At 51.1% G+C, this 15,430-nt stretch overlaps 1 protein-coding gene across 1 annotated transcript in view; it reads right to left on the minus strand.

The window, feature by feature from the left end:
* Nucleotides 1-1,996: 1,996 nt before the first annotated feature.
* Nucleotides 1,997-15,430, minus strand: part of SLC29A3 (solute carrier family 29 member 3) — a 46,327-nt gene continuing 32,893 nt past the window's right edge. The window contains exons 5-7 of the mRNA XM_052639728.1: nt 11,893-12,119; nt 7,477-7,639; nt 1,997-3,168 (exon numbers count right to left, since the gene is read on the minus strand). Coding sequence (XP_052495688.1) covers nt 2,517-3,168; nt 7,477-7,639; nt 11,893-12,119 — 1,042 coding nt within the window. The 3' untranslated portion in view covers nt 1,997-2,516. The remainder of the gene's footprint in view (nt 3,169-7,476; nt 7,640-11,892; nt 12,120-15,430) is intronic.

A 15,430-nucleotide genomic window follows, 5' to 3' on the forward strand; every position in this document is an offset into this window, starting at 1 on the left:
TCTCCACCTCTTTCACTGAAAAATCCTTCTCTTTAGCAAGTTTTGTTCACACCCAGAACCTGTGAGCTAGTTCCACAAGCCTGCTGGGGTCACGTGAGACTTGAGACCCAGAGCGGCCAGGCCCCAAGAGCGGCTGTTACAGTAACCCGGGGACAAGGGTGCCTGAACTCCACGGTCTGCCGCTCTACTTGGAGATGTGTTTTTATTTTCCTTCCTCCCTCCCTGAGAAGAAATGATCCTTTGCAAAATGCCCACTAAAGTGAGCAACAAAGAAGAGTGGGCAAAAGCCTGAATACTCTTCCCACCAGCCAAGCAGCCGGCCCTTCCTCTAGCGGCAGAGCTGGTGCTGGCGCCAGCACTGATAGAGTCCATCTTCTCAGTTCCCACAGCGCTGCACCGACATGGCTGGCCACCCTCCTCCCCTCTCACTTCACACTAATCTCAAATCCTCTCACTACCAGAGGAAAGCTACCCCTCCTCAACAGAGCATGAGAGACCCCCACTCCTCCTCCGTTAGCTCCAGGTGGTCCCCATCTCCGAGCTCAGAGACTGCTGTTTTACCCTCACACACACATGCTGCCCGTTTATAAGATACCTGAGGTTGAGAAGAGCCACCTGCCAGACCGACGCCCCAAATGATCAACAGCACTGAAGGCAGTGAAAAAAACCAAGGGGGAGATTTCAGCTTCCTGCAAGGGGAGGGGAGATGGGATAATTCATTTTTATCATTAGAAGAAATTCTTTTTCAAGTGTCAGGTTTCATAGAACCTTTCAAGGGCGCCCTTTTCAATCTCTGGTGAAAGGCAAGTAGTGTGCACTAGCCTGCGTCGGCGGGGAACATGGCCTGCTGCCACGGGGTGGACCACTGGCTGCCTCCCGGTTTAATCAGCTGTCTGCAGGACATCTCAGATCTGGCACTCTTCAGAGTGGCGGCTCCTTGATTTATGTCTCTCAGGGTTGCCACTTCTTGGGGGTGAGCGCTGTGTTTCCAGGATGATTCTTGAGAAAGAACTCCTGCTTGATCTAGTCCCTTTCTCCGATTCCCACGTCAGCCTGCTCCCCCCAGGAGCAGCCTTGTGGGAGCCTTCAAGGAACCTGAAAAAGTACAAATTATTACTCATGTCTGGGGATCGTGAGCATGTGGGGGCCTCAGAACACGAGCATTGCCTTTGGAAACAACAGCTTCAAAACACACAACTACTCAGAACAAGCCAGGAAAAGGAACATCTAATTCTGTTGACAAAGCTTCAGAGCTCTACTGATGCTCATAATAAACCAACTTATGCAAGTGAAGGGGCTGGTGGCTCCCCCTGGACATCTGCCCCTCCATCCACTCTCCATTCTCCACCTGATTCTCGGCTGTAGAGGGATGGCAGGGAGGGAACATACATCCTGTGGGCTATAGCAGGCTGGACGTGTCCCTCTCTTCAGGCCTGGAATAGAACCACCTTACTACTTCTGGGATATAATGCATATTACCCCTTATTACTACTACTACTGGTTCACTCAGTCATGTCCGACTCTTTGTGACCCCGTGGACTGTAGCCTACCAAGCTCCTCTGTCCATGGGATTCTCCAGGCAAGAATACCGGAGTGGGTTGCCATTTCCTTCTCCAGGGGATCTTCCTGACCCAGGGATCGAACCTGGGTTTTCCCACATTGGAGGCAGATGCTTTAACCTCTTAAGGTTCCTATATCCACTCTTCAAATATTCTTACTCAATTTGAGTATGCTGTTTCCTGCCAAGACCCTAAAACAGCCATCAATAAGGCTTTCATTAAAAACCCAAGTATTTATTAGGCCCTTGAACCAATGGCCTTGACATTTTGTAAACATGGACGTAAACCCTGTCCTGACCCAGGCCACAGACTACTTGAAGGATCCCTGTTTGAAATCCAGGCCTGACATGCTTGGTCCCGTGTACACAGGGAGGCCCTCTGGAGCCCACGTCCAGGGAATGAAGGGCTCCTGGAAGGCCTGTCTTCCAAGGGTTGCAGTCTGGTTAGTGGAAAGTGGGGTTTGCACAGGCTTGGGTCTTAGGCCTGAGGACTGGCTATCCCAGGGGGACTTCCCCTGGGAGGAGGGCTAAGGAGTCTCGCATCTTGCCATTAGCTGGAAGGAGCAAGGCTGGGACTGGAGACAGTCTTGGCACTCACCCACTAACAACTCAGAGCCAAATCCTGGCAACACAGTTCCCAAGAGGGAAAAATGACAGGTGGAATGTGCCCATTGGCGAAGAGTTTTCTGACTGTGTATCTGGTAACTGTGTCTTATTCAGGTGTCTTTGGTCCTGAAATGTCTCAGGACATCTGTTGAAGTGTCTGGAATGTCTGCCTGGCCTGGGAATGGCACTAGTCCCAGAACCCTGGGAGCAACCAGGCCCGGGTGCGTGCTGGGCTCTGCAGAGACCAACTCCAGCCCTTCCTGCTCGCCACCTGGCACCTTCTGGCACTTCCTGCCCATCTTGCTGAAGCCCCCGGGTGCCATGCAGCACTGAAGTCCAGTCACAGCCCTTCCTAGATGAGGTGCACGAGCAGGGCAGAGCAGGCGGAGCCAAGCACCAGGCCCAGGCACACGTAAAAGGTCATCACCACCCCGGTGGCCTCAGCCAGCTCCCGCGGCACAATCTTGGGCCCATAGATGAGAGCCAGAGTGCTGAGGTAGCCGTTGCTGAGCCCCAGCAGCGAGGTGAGAAGCACCGGGTACACGTCAGACTGGAAGAGCACCGTGCGCAGGTGGCGACGGGGCTGGTAGTTGCAGAACACAAAGAGGGGGACGAGGCTGGTCCGGAGGAGCGCGAGCCCGGGGAGCGCCTTGCTTCTGGGCCCGGGCACCTGGATCCAGGCCGTGATCTGCCGGCCACACAGGTCGGCAAAGTTGTACAGGAGGAAGGTGGTGAGGGGGACGAAGAACTTGGTGCTCCACGGCGAGCCCGAGCCCCTGCTGAGGGATTCAATGTTTGTGCAGATGGCGGGGAAGATGAGGCTGGTGATAAAGAAGAGATAGACGATAGAGAAGCCCAGGCCAGTGGTCTTCTTCAGGATGGGGCCAAGGGGTGGCGTCTGGGGGTCGCTGGATCCCGGGGCCACCGAAGTGGGGTTGGGGGTGTCCTGGGGCAGCTGCTCTTCACCAGAAAACACGGTTGGCCAGACAGGTTTCATGTAGTACCTGCAGGGGAGAAGCTGGTGGTCAGAGGGCCTAGAAAGAAGGGCTACTTGGGCTTTCCAGGGACAAGGTGGTCCAGCATGTAGAGCCCAAGCCCCAGGATGCCCTCAGATGGCACATGTGCTGTGGCGTGGCTGGAGGGAGGCCTGCACAGTCCCCAGGCTTCCTGCCCTGGTGCTGCCTGAAAGGCTGGGCTCCGGTCCATTGTTCTGTAGTGCTGGTCACGTCATGAGCAGGGACAAAGGAAGCCAGTACTGACACTGCACGGCGAGCTGGGCTCTAGGCCTCACTCGCTCAGTTTTGCTTGGTTATACGGTGGGGAGAGGCGGGGCTGAAGCAGTATTTATTGTTCAAATATAACATAGCTTAAAATCTTAAATTATAGAAGTCACACATGCTTGATGAAACGAACCCAAATAATACAGAGTGAAGTTTCTTAAGCAAAAGTGGGACTAAAGTTTTATGTATTGCAAAACTTTATCCAATAGTATAAATGACAGAATATAAATATATTATATAATTGCCTAAATAGATGCATAACTATTACACATAAATGCATGTGTACTACTGTCTAAGGACAGTATCTTGTGGCCATCCTTTCACACAGGGACACATGGTTCTGCCTCTATGCTGTGTTGCCACTGAGTATTTCACTGCATGTATATACAATTTAACTGTTCCCCTAATGCTGGACATTTAGGTTAGCTCTAGTTTTCTCTACTAGAAATAATAGTACAATGAATATCCCTATACATAAATCTTTGTATAGAATTTCAGTAGAGCAGATTTCTAGACGAATTGCTGGATCACAAGCAATTTTTAAAATTGCTTTAAAATCTTTAAAATTTTGATAGATATTGATAACCTGCTCTCCGGATAGGTAGAACCAATTTATCTCCGCTTGTGCCACCTACCCGTCCAAACTAACGTAACCTAACCCTTCAATCTCCATGAGAGCACCCGTTTCTTTAGAAAAAACTGACCACAATTTATAATCATTGTGTTGGTTTACTGGTTTATCATCTGTCTCCTTCAAGTGAAGACAGTTCCCTGGGGCAAGGACATGTATGGCTGTTCCCAGCTAAATCTCTAGGCAGAGAATAACCCTTCAAAGCAAAACTGTTGAAAGAACTGATAAGCCTATAAAATATATTTTCCCCCATATTCTCAACACTGAACATGATCATTTTTTTCAATTTCTTCTACTCTGACCAGAGTAGAAAAGGCTGAGTTCTCTTTGCGTTGCTGCCACTTTGCCTTGCTGCACTGCTTGAGTCAGTCAACCTCTCTGGGCCTTGGGTGCCTAAAAACCAGGAGATACAGGCTGACTGTATTAACATGTGCTGTGTTGTGCTTAGTTGCTCATTTGGGTCCAACTCTTTGTGACCCCATGGACTGTAGCTGGCCAGGCTCCTCTGTCCATGGGGATTTTCAAGGCAAGAATACTGGAGTGGGTTGCCATGCCCTCCTCCAGGGGATCTTCCCAACCCAGGGACTGAACCCAGGTCTCCTGAATTGCAGGTGGATACTCTACCGTCTGAGTCACCAGGGAAGCCCCAATATGTATTAACATATCTCAAACAGAAGACTTGGGTGAGGCTGGGGAGAACAGAAGGTTGGTGATAGTTGGGTTCTGGTTTCAGCCCTACTTCTGCCTCCCCGTGTGACCTTAGGCCAAGTCTGGGACTGAGGTCTCTTGGGGCCTCAGTTTCCTCCTCTATAAAATGGAGCATTCTGTAGCTATAAGCTTCTGAGATCCCTGCCAGCCCTCCTATCCTAAGGGCTACATATTGTCAACAAGCAAGTCAGTGGGCGAGTTCCTCTCCAGAATCACTTTTCCATGTGATGTTGAGTTGGGCACTTTGGCCTTGAACCCTGTCTTGTTTCCCAATCACTATTTAGGGAAAGGGCTCTTCTTACTTCCCCTTCTACTCAGTGTCAAGTCCTTGCCTTAGCTGACTCTGAGGAAGCTCCTCACCAAGTTCCTCTGGCTGAAGCTCTTCCCCATAAGTTCTTCCAGATCTAACTGCCCCCGAGGTGGTCAGCAGACTCCAGCACTGTGTGAGGCTCAGTTCCTCCTGGGTGTGACGGGGCAGTGTGGCCCAGCCCCACTGGGCACAGCAACCTGTGGCAACCTAGGGCTCCTTTCAAGTAAAATTTAGTCTGAGCAGCCCTGGGGCACTGCTCTAAAGCTCCATCCTCAGATGAGTTTCTGTAAACCCAAAAGTCTTGACCGAAGTGTTAATCAGCAAAGAAATAGAAGCTTCACGGGCTGGCAGAGTCCTGCGTATGCTGTCTCATGTGCTCAGCCATTTTGGATGGCTTCAGTGACACTGAAAACTAGGGTGACCACCTGTCCTGTTTTGCCCGAGACTGTCCTGGTTTTAGCACTGAAAGTCCCTGGTCCTGGGGACCCCTTCAGTCCCAGGCAAACAAAGAAGGCTGGCCACCCCAGTGGAAACAGCACATGCGAGGTTCCCTGAAAAGGACACAGGAAACAGCAGGAGGAGCTGGGGAGCTTCCTGCCTTCTGTTCATGACTCAAATAATCAGCACCAACAAGGTGCCAGGCAGTATTAATATATGGGGTCCTGGGGACAGTAAGCCAGCCAGACCCCAGGAATCATAGGGACATCATCACAGAATACAACTGGGTAATTTTTTATGACAACCCTGAAGGGTCAGAGAGGGGAGGGGCAGACTCATGGATTTGAAGTCACCTGTGGCACATGGTGTCATCACTCCATCCCCTTTCATCCTGAGGCCACTGGGCCAGCTGACGTAACAACCCTCTAACTGGAGGGAGCAACCTGCCCCTGGCAGAGTCGGGGTTCTGATGAAGGCAGGTGAGTCTCACAGGGACAGGAGGAATGAGTGGGGAGGGAGGACCTTGCAGTCACGAGCCAGGGATGCAGCATGAAGCAGCGGAAAGAATGCAGCCCAGAAACAGCTCCGGGTTCCAATCCCTGCCTACAACTCACCAGGTGAGCAACCTGGGGATGTTGGTTAATTCTCTAAAGCCTCAGTTCCTCATTGGTAACATGGGAAAATATGATAGCAACTGTGCTAGGTGGTCATAGAGCCTGAGTGAAAAAAATGAACTGCTTAGCTCAGCGCCCCGACACCAGATAGGTTCCTGTGGCTCCGGCAGAGCCAGGACCTGTGTGCTCCCCAGCTCTGCTGGCTTGTGTCCCATGGGACCACAGGCCAATCGCCGGCCTTCTCTGTCTCCATCTCATCACCTGTGAAGTGGGGAAAAATAACTCCTGCCATTCCTGTAACAAATACAACAATGGATGTGAAAATGCACTGAAAAGAGTAAAAAGCAAGAAAAAGCCATGGGTTGTTTTTTTAAAGAAAAGTATAAAGGAAGAAAGAAAAAGGAGGAAGGAGAGAGAGAAATCAAGAGAGACTAAGGCAAGAAAAGTGGTCCTGCAGAGCAGAGAGGGGCCTCAAGAGACAGGGACTGAAATCACCGTTTTGGAGTTGGGCTCAAATCCTGATTCTGCTGCCAAAGGGCTGCAGGACTCAGGCAAGTAATTTAACCTCTTTGAGCCTGGTTTTCTCATGTGAGAGTGGGAATAATTGCGGTAAATCACAGCCCTGCCCCAAGGAGAAGTAGATATATGAGCTTTAAGTGAGAGGACCCAGCAGGCTGGGCTGATTGCAGAGAGGAGCGGAAGGGCTCAGCCCAAGGAGTTACTGTTGGTCATCAGCCTTCCTCAGGTCCCACGTTCACTGCCTGCCCTCTAACAGAAAGCATGCAGACTCCAGCTGCTTGGGGTTGTGATGCAAAGCCAGCTTCTTACATCCAAGGGCCCAGCCAATTTACTGAGCAACTTCTGTGAGCCTGGCTCAGCCTGAGGCATGGGATACAGCAATGAACAAAACCCACAGGATTTTTGCCCTCAGAGGGATCACACTTCAATGGGGAGACGTGCAGTAAACCCGGAAACAAACAGGAGCTCTACCTAGAGGAGAGAAGAGTGCAGGTAGACAGGATAAAGGTCGAAGGACGCCACACAGGATCATTTGCTACCGCTTAGTATGTGGAATCTAAGAAAAGGCTACCAATGGACTTACCTACACAACTGCAATAGAGTTGCATATGTAGACACTGACAGTTACTGAGGGGTAAGGTGAGGGGAGGGAGAAATTGTGAGAGTGACCAGAACACGCTACTGTATGTAAAACATGACTAATAAAGACCTACTGTAGCGCAGGGAACTCTCTCCAATACTCTGCAAGGGCCTACAAGGAAACGAATCTGGAAGAAGCCGACTCGCTGCCAGAGAGCACGTGTGGGCCTCACCTGGCATAGTCCAGCCGCGGCAGCAGCAGGTAGAGCCCGATGCAGAGCGCCAGGAAGATGTCCGCCGTCAGGAAGAAGGCCAGGGTGCTGTCTGTCACGTCACTGGCCACCGCGAGGTCCACCAGCGAGGCCACGGCGCTGAGGGTGCCCCCCATGGCTCCTCCTGCGGAGAGCGTGGGACATCACGGGGAAGGTCAGGGCAGGCGCATCCGCCCTGCCTCTCAGGCCTGCCCGCTCTCTGCTCCGGCTTAACGTTCTCCCTGGTGAGAAAGATGCTTCAGTTCTCACAGTACCCCGAGGCCTTGGCAGACGAGGAGGGCCCTGCGGCCGTGAGCTTTCTGACTCCACGGAGGTGTCCCTAGCCCAGCTCCTCTCCAGTGGGTGTGAAGAGGCTGCTGCCTGAGGAGGCAAATGGCCTCCAAGGTCTCACCTGCTTCCCGGTTTCAGCTCCGACCCTCGACCCTCCTTCTCTCTTTACTGTCCTTCTGATGGGGTCAGAAACTTTAGATTCTGGGGTGGGACATGTCAGAGAGCTCTGCTCCTGCCCTGGGCCCACCCACAAATCACCCTGGGGGAAAAGCTCTGGGCTGTCCGAGCACAGCTTCTCCGCTGCCTTGAGTGAGGCTGGCCGATTGGGAGGCCTTGAGGGTTGGAAAACCAGCCAGGAGCCCACAGAGCTCACCCTAGCTGTGTACCATACATGTATGAACACGCATGCACACGCACCCACACATACACTGTCACATACGCACATACACTCACAAACATACCCTATCACAAGCTGTCTCAGACGCACACACACTCACACCCTATCACGCACACTCACAGTCACACGCCCCCATGCAGTCACACGCGAGGCTTCACACACTCGTATGTGTGCAACTGCCCCGCCACCTGGAAGGTGCTGTGCCGCCAAGGGCTTTGGCAGGTGGCCCAGGTGACCACGTGGCACCACCCACTTCTGTGCTATGTCACATCCTAGCCCAGGGACCCACGGGTCCAGGAGTCGAACAGGTGTACATCTGAGCTGGGGGCTCACAGGGCTTCTTGGGACCAGAGTCTGCTCATCTGTAAAGTGAGAACAATGACACCGGCCTTGCAGAGCTGCTTTAAGAGCTGAATGAGAGATGATGTTTAGAAAGGGCCCAGCACAAAGCAGGCTTTCTGCAAATGCCAGTCCCCTTCTTTGCCATGATCACACAGTCACTTCTGGGAGGCAGCGCAAGCACCTTGTTTCTCTGTTGAGCCGTCACAGCCGTGGGCGGCCACGAGTTAGAGCTTATACATGGTCACATGTGAGCAGATCATTACTCCTCTCGGCCTGTTTATTTGCCAGGAAGATGGGGCTCATACTTATCCTATTCCTCCCTTGAGACTATAGTGGGATGGAATCAGAGAATGGGAAAAAACACTGAACAAATGGACATGTCCAATAGGGTTAACACAGTAAAGGCCTGTGAATACAGGATTGCCTGGCTGCATGGATGGATTTGCTGGCCTTAGAGGATCACGACAGATTCTCAAGGAGGCAAGAAGGCCACTGACTACAAACAGCCAACTGGTCCAAGTGGGCACCAGCTGCTTTGTCATTACTTGGCAGGTCTGACCAGATACTACCTTTCTGCCCATTGCTGCGTGGGGCAGTGGTGGGAGAGTGATGGTCAGGCCCTCATCCGCCATGATGACCACCCACTGCCTCACCCACACCACAGCCCAGGACCTCTGTGGCTCTGCAGGGAAGACCCCATGACCCTTTCCTCCCCAACCTTCTCTATGATCTCTGCTAGACTGGGTGGGGCCAGAGGTTGGAACTTGAGGGAAGGGCAAAGAAATGAAAGTTGGCATAGTGATTAAAAGCACAGACTCTAAGAACATCTCAGTCCAATCTTGGCTCTACCACTTCTAGCTGTATGACCTTCAGCAAATCCCTTAACCTCTCTATGCCTCCATTTTCTCATCTGTAAAATGGGAATGTTAAAACTCACCCCTTAGGAAAGTTACAAAGATTAAAAGGATCATTACATGTAAAGCAGGAAAGTGTCTCATGCTGAGAAATGCCATATAAATCCTCTCTGATCCCCAAATAGGTGTTTGGCTATTTCTGTCCTTCCTACATCAAAGCAGTAACAACAGGGTAAACCTTTTGCCAAGAGGGTGCCAACTTCTGAGAAGCTGTAATCCCCACCTGGGTGTTTTGTAAGAACCGGAGTTAAACTTGGTAAGACATTCCCTGGCTGCCCCGAGGAAGAGATTTTAACATCACTGCCTATTGATTTTCCTCTCTCTCTTCCCAACTTGTAGAGAATTTACAATATTATCATCAACAACAAACCAGGCCTCTGGGAGCTCATCCTTCTTGACTCCCCACTTTTATCTCATCAGTTATGGAAATACATGCAAATGAGAGGCTTAAAAAAACACCAGTACAAAACAAATGAATTGTTCCTCAGATGCCAACACACAGAAATTCACAGATGGACTCCTCTGGACGGAAGACAATGGGGGCTGGAGAGGGGTGCTGGGGCCTCTGGGAGATTTGGACACCCCAAATCCTCCCAGGTGAAGGGTGTGCACTGGGGGCTGCACACACTGATGACAAGGCCCAGGGCCCAGGGTAATGAACATCAAGTGTGAGTACCAGATTACTGCACTTTTTCAAAAATGGACTTCCTTCAAAATGCACAGGAGAGTCTCCTTCTCTGGAAGATCTGCAGGTGGTCAGATGAACCTGAAAGGCCTCTTGCCAGCATATTGGTGTGTTTGGTCACTGGTTCTTGGAGAGAGAGCCAGCAAGACTGTTATATAGAAAAATACATCCTCTAGCAGGATGGAGGGAGATGAGAGGACAAGAAACCAGGGTGACATAAAGGATTAAATCCAAAGTTCAATGATCACTTCCCTCAGCCTAGGCAGGCCCTACTTGAAGCACTACAAGGGGTATATTGATTGTACTCAGGAAACTTAGCAATGGGTCCACTTTTATTTTATTTTAGGCCCGAGAGCATATCTGAGGATATAGCCAGAAGCCCAATCTTATATCAAAAATGGCAAACACATTTGAGCTCACGTTTGATCTCTGCTCTGTCGACAGTAAGTGTCTCCACTGCTATGTTGAGAAGGATTTAGAAGTTTAGCAGAAAAGATACAGATCAATCAGTGATGTCTGGCCCTGGTGTGGGGATGGGGTGGAGTTATACACTTGTCGAGGTGTTTGTCATCACATACTGCTCGGCATCATCAATTAATGGGCACAGAGAAGATTCTTTGCAAAATTCTTCTCAAATGTTTACAGCACTCCTTCACACAAGACAGACATTCAGGGACACTGAACAGAGCAGCTGAGCCCCTAGTCTTGCTTTAAGGGATGGTGGTCTCCTGGAAAAGCACTGATTCTGACCCAGCTCCTTTTTATCTTGTCAAGACATTTGGGTGAGAGAACAGAACTGCTAAGCTCTAGGCAACAGGCTCAGGTGAGCATCAACATTCAGTTAAAGGAGTTGGCCCAAATCACATCAGCACCCCCCAGAAAATGCCAAAGTTCAGGGAAACAGCGGAGTTTATTACTAGGCTATCAGCTCCCGGGAGGCTGAGTCTCGTTCATCCTTGAATCCTTAGTGCACAGTAAGTCTTCTACAAAATTAGAGAGGAAGAAAAGACAAATGGAAGGGAGGAAAGGAGAGAAAAATGGGGAAAGGATAAGGGAAAGGAAAAGAAACTAGAAGGAAAGGGGACAAAAGGGAAAGGGGGAGAAGGGGGAAGGAAAGAAAGGAACGCTGTTCAGGAAACCCACTGGGCAGGCAGACTATATTTTCCAAAAGTAGCAGAAGCTATGTCTCCCCTCACAACTGCCCTTCTACAGTATAACTTTCACATTCATCCACTGAGGTGTGTGGGTCTGTGCTTTCTCCCCTTGAATCCAGGTAGGCTCATGGTTATAGTGGAAGTACCCCGACATGCCTTTATGGCTGAGTCATAAAAGGACATAGTGCTCCTGCCCGGGTCTCTTGGGATGCTTGCACCTGCAACCCAGATGCCACGCCCTGGGGAAGCTCAAGTGGCCGTGGGCAGGTCCATGTGGAGAGGAACCCTGGCCCCAGCCCCAACCCCACCTGAGCTTCCAGCTAACAGCCAGCATCAACATGCCGGCCAGGTGTGTGTGCCACCTTGAGAGTGGATCCTCCAGCCCCAGGCAAGCTATCCTGGCTGATGCCATATGGCTGCCCCCTGCCAAAGAAGTGATTCTTATTGTTCTAAATCACTGAGCTTGGGGGTGCTTTGTTCTGTAATAACAGATCATGGAAACACACCTAACACTCGTTTCTTTTTCTGGAAGGGCTACCACATGCTCACCTCTGGGTCCTTCAAATGAGCCCCAGGTAGACCAACCTGGTCAGCTGTCTGGGCCCTAGTTCTCACCTGATATCAGAGCCTGGGAATTCCTCATGGGGAAGGAGCCAGTCATGCCGAAGACGCTGCTATTGAAGATGGTAGAGGTGCCGCTGAGGATCACCATGCAGACGATGGTGATGGTGAAGAAGCTGTGGGTCCAGGAGGAGGTGTCCACCTTCACCAGCACGGTCATCACCATGAAGATGGCCAGCATGATCGTCAGCGAGGCCAGCACGCGGACACGAACTGGAACCCTGAGGCAAGGATGCCAGAAGTGGTTAGAGGCACCCCGCCCCCAGGCCTCCCAAGCCAGGTGGGGGTTCGTGGCCATTCTTAAGGAAGCAGGTGTTCTTAGTGGCTGAGACCATGCACTCTGCACTCAGGAGGCCTGGGTCTGAATCCTGCCTTCCTGGCTCACAGGCTGTGTGGCCTTGGATAAGTGACTCTATCACACTGGATTCAGCCTCTGCATCCGTAGAACAGAAAGAAGATCAATCTACCTGAAGGCACGGTGAGGGTCTCCAGAGAGGAGTACATAGAGAAAGGAGGCAGGGTCAGCTCGGGGCACATGCTCTTGGATGCTGCTTCTTTTCATCTTGCTGTGATGCTCAAGGACAGGAGATGAGAGCTCTCGAGGCAAGACCCCTACTCCTCCCAGTGGCTTTGTCTAGTATTTAAACAGAACCACCTGGCTTCCTTCCCCCAAAACTTAGCAGTGGCAGAGGGAGGAGGGAGAAGGGAAGAAAATCATCGCTGTCATCATCATCACAGCAGACAGCGCTTCCTTCATGCCAGGTACTCTTCTAAGAGTTTTCTAAATGCTAATGTGTTGAATTCTTACACCAGTTCCTCAAAATAGGTATTCTTACCTATTCCATAGACACAGATAAGGAAACTGAGGTCAGAGAGGCTAAGCAACTTGCTCATGGTCACTCAGCTGTGAGCCCAGGAGGTCTGCTCCCATCGGTGCTTTCAGAATGCCACTTCACTGCCTCCCTTGACATGAAGGAACTATGGTGCTCCAGAACAGGTGGTGAGGACAGGAGGAGGCTCCTGTGATGGTCTCAGCTGTCATGGGAAGCAGCTGAGGCCAAGCAAGAGCCAGCTTCCTCTAACTCTATTTCTGCATCTAAGCTGTACATTCCTCCCAGCCCCCAACCTGCCCAGACACCACCCTGCAGGGAGAAGCAGGGAAGCTGGAATCTCTGAGAAACTGCATTTTTATTCCAGGGAGAGAACATCATCTGAAGAGGCTGTTTAAATCATCAGATTACACTAAGCTTTAAACCAGATTGGATGTTTAGTTAATTTTCCCGCTAACCAGTTGGAAGGGGGCTAAGTGAAAAGGCAGATTAGTTATACACAAATTTCTTTTGGATAAAAATAAGAAAGACACGAAAGGTAGGAAAGATCTGTACATATGTAAATAGGTGTGAAATGATGAGCATAAAAAGCAAGAAAGGATTTTTTTCAAAGTGCTTCTGTGGCCCCAAGGATAATCTGAGCTTCCTTCCAATCCTCGGCTGACTGGAGACCAGGTGCCACCTCCGCTGGGTCAGGGGCAGAGGGAAGCCCGTGGAAGTGAAAGGAGAGTTCAAGGTTGTGGTGTGAGGAGCTGGGATGAGACTCAGGTCTGCTGAGACCCAGCCCCTGGCTCTAGCTGAGACGCATCCGCTCTGGTGTGTTCATTCCACAAACACACAGGTGAACCAGTGTGTCCAACCCTGGGCTGGATGCCCGGGATACAGGGCAGATGAGGGACAGGCATTTTGTTCCAGCACAAAGCGTTCCATCGGCAGGGCCATGGAGCTTCCTGGGCACTTCTGAGGGGCACAAGACCCACCCTGGGCTTCTCATAGGCTTTCTGGAGGCGATCCCTAAGCTTGAGTGTAAGGTATGTCTGGATGGGAGTGCATGTATCTTGTGAGACAGAGTGTGGCACATTCAGGGAACTGAAGTGAACTCTGGCCGCAGGTGACACTAGGAGCACAGGGCGCTGAACAGATACAGGACCCCTCCGTGGAGGGCCTTGTCCCGTGGATAAGTGCCAAGACTTGATCCTCAGGGTGGAGCAGAGAGTGGATGTGCAGGCTTTGTCTGCCGGCGTCCCTTCCACCAGAAGCACTCCTTCCATGCCAAGCTGTCCTGCAGAGGTGGCTGCTCATGGCGTCTGCACCAACCTATCTACAAATGAGTGCACACAGGCCAGTCTGGGGTGATCAGTGCTCCGTACTTCCAGCCACTGGATTGGGTTAGGTGTCAGCATGTGACCCGCAGGGCCAGTCAGTGAACCCTGGGATTCAGAGGTGGAGAGCAACTTGACTGTCTGCCAAGACTGTGTTGGGGGCTGCTGGTCACTATCTGGCCAGCTGCATGGAGAGAGGCCACATTTGAGATGAAGCCAAGCAGACGCACACAGAGCCCAAGGTTGGTGGATGAGGACATTGGTACTCTCCTAGATCCAGCAATGGAGGCAGGCCTGACATTAATTTTCCAGGGAAAGAATGAGAAGATCCTTTTTGTGTCTCTTCCGTTTGTCACCAAGAGTACCAACTGGGCTTCCCTGGTAGCTCAGGGATGAAGGGTCTGCCTGCCAGCACAGGAGACATGGGTTCAATCCCTGGTTTGGAAAGATACACATGCCACAGAGCAACTAAGCCCCTACATCTCAACTATTGAGCCCCTGCTCTGCAGCAAGAGAAGCCACCGCAGTGAGAAGCCAGGGTACCTCAGTGACAGTAGCCCCTGCTCACTGCACCTAGAGAAAAGCCTGGGCAGCAACGGAGACCCAGCACAGCCGTAAATAAATAAATACATCTTAAAAAAAAAATGAGTGCCAGACCCACAAAGAGGCACATATGGCTGGGGAGCAACATGGTTGGAACTCTACCTCTGTCCTGTGGGTGCCCTGCCCATTTGCCCTCTCCTCTCACCAGGAGGCAGGCTGCAAGTGACAGGTAATTCAGTTCAGTTTAGTTCAGTTCAGTTGTGTCTGACTCTTTGTGACCCCATGGACTGCAGCACGCCAGGCTTCCTTGTCCATCACCAACTCTCTGAGCTTGCTCAAACTCATGTCCATCTAGTTGGTAATGCCATCCAATCATCTCACCCTCTGTCGTCCCCTTCTCCTCCTGCCTTCAATCTTTCCCAGCATCAGGGCCTTTTCCAGTGAGTCACTTCTTCACATCAGGTGGCCAAAGTACTAGAGTTTCAGCTTTAGCATCAGTCCTTCCAGTGAATATTCAGGACTGATTTCCTTTAGAATGGACTGCTTGGATCTCCTTGCTGACCAAGGGGCCCTTAAGAGTCTTCTCCAACACCACAGTTCAAAAGCATCAATTCTTTGGCGCTCAGCTTTCTTTATGGTCCAGCTCTCACATCCATACATGACTAGTGGAAAAACCACAGCTTTGACTAGACGGACCTTTGTAGGCAGAGTAATGTCTCTGCTTTTTAATATGCTGTCTAGGTTTTTAGCACCTCCCAAAAGCTGCCTTCAACCAATGATGGGACAGTGGGAGGATAAATCCCCTGCCCCCGCTCCCTCCCACCTCGAGTGTGTGCT

Source organism: Budorcas taxicolor, chromosome 5, assembly GCF_023091745.1.
Source record: "Budorcas taxicolor isolate Tak-1 chromosome 5, Takin1.1, whole genome shotgun sequence".
Classification (NCBI taxonomy): domain Eukaryota; kingdom Metazoa; phylum Chordata; class Mammalia; order Artiodactyla; family Bovidae; genus Budorcas; species Budorcas taxicolor.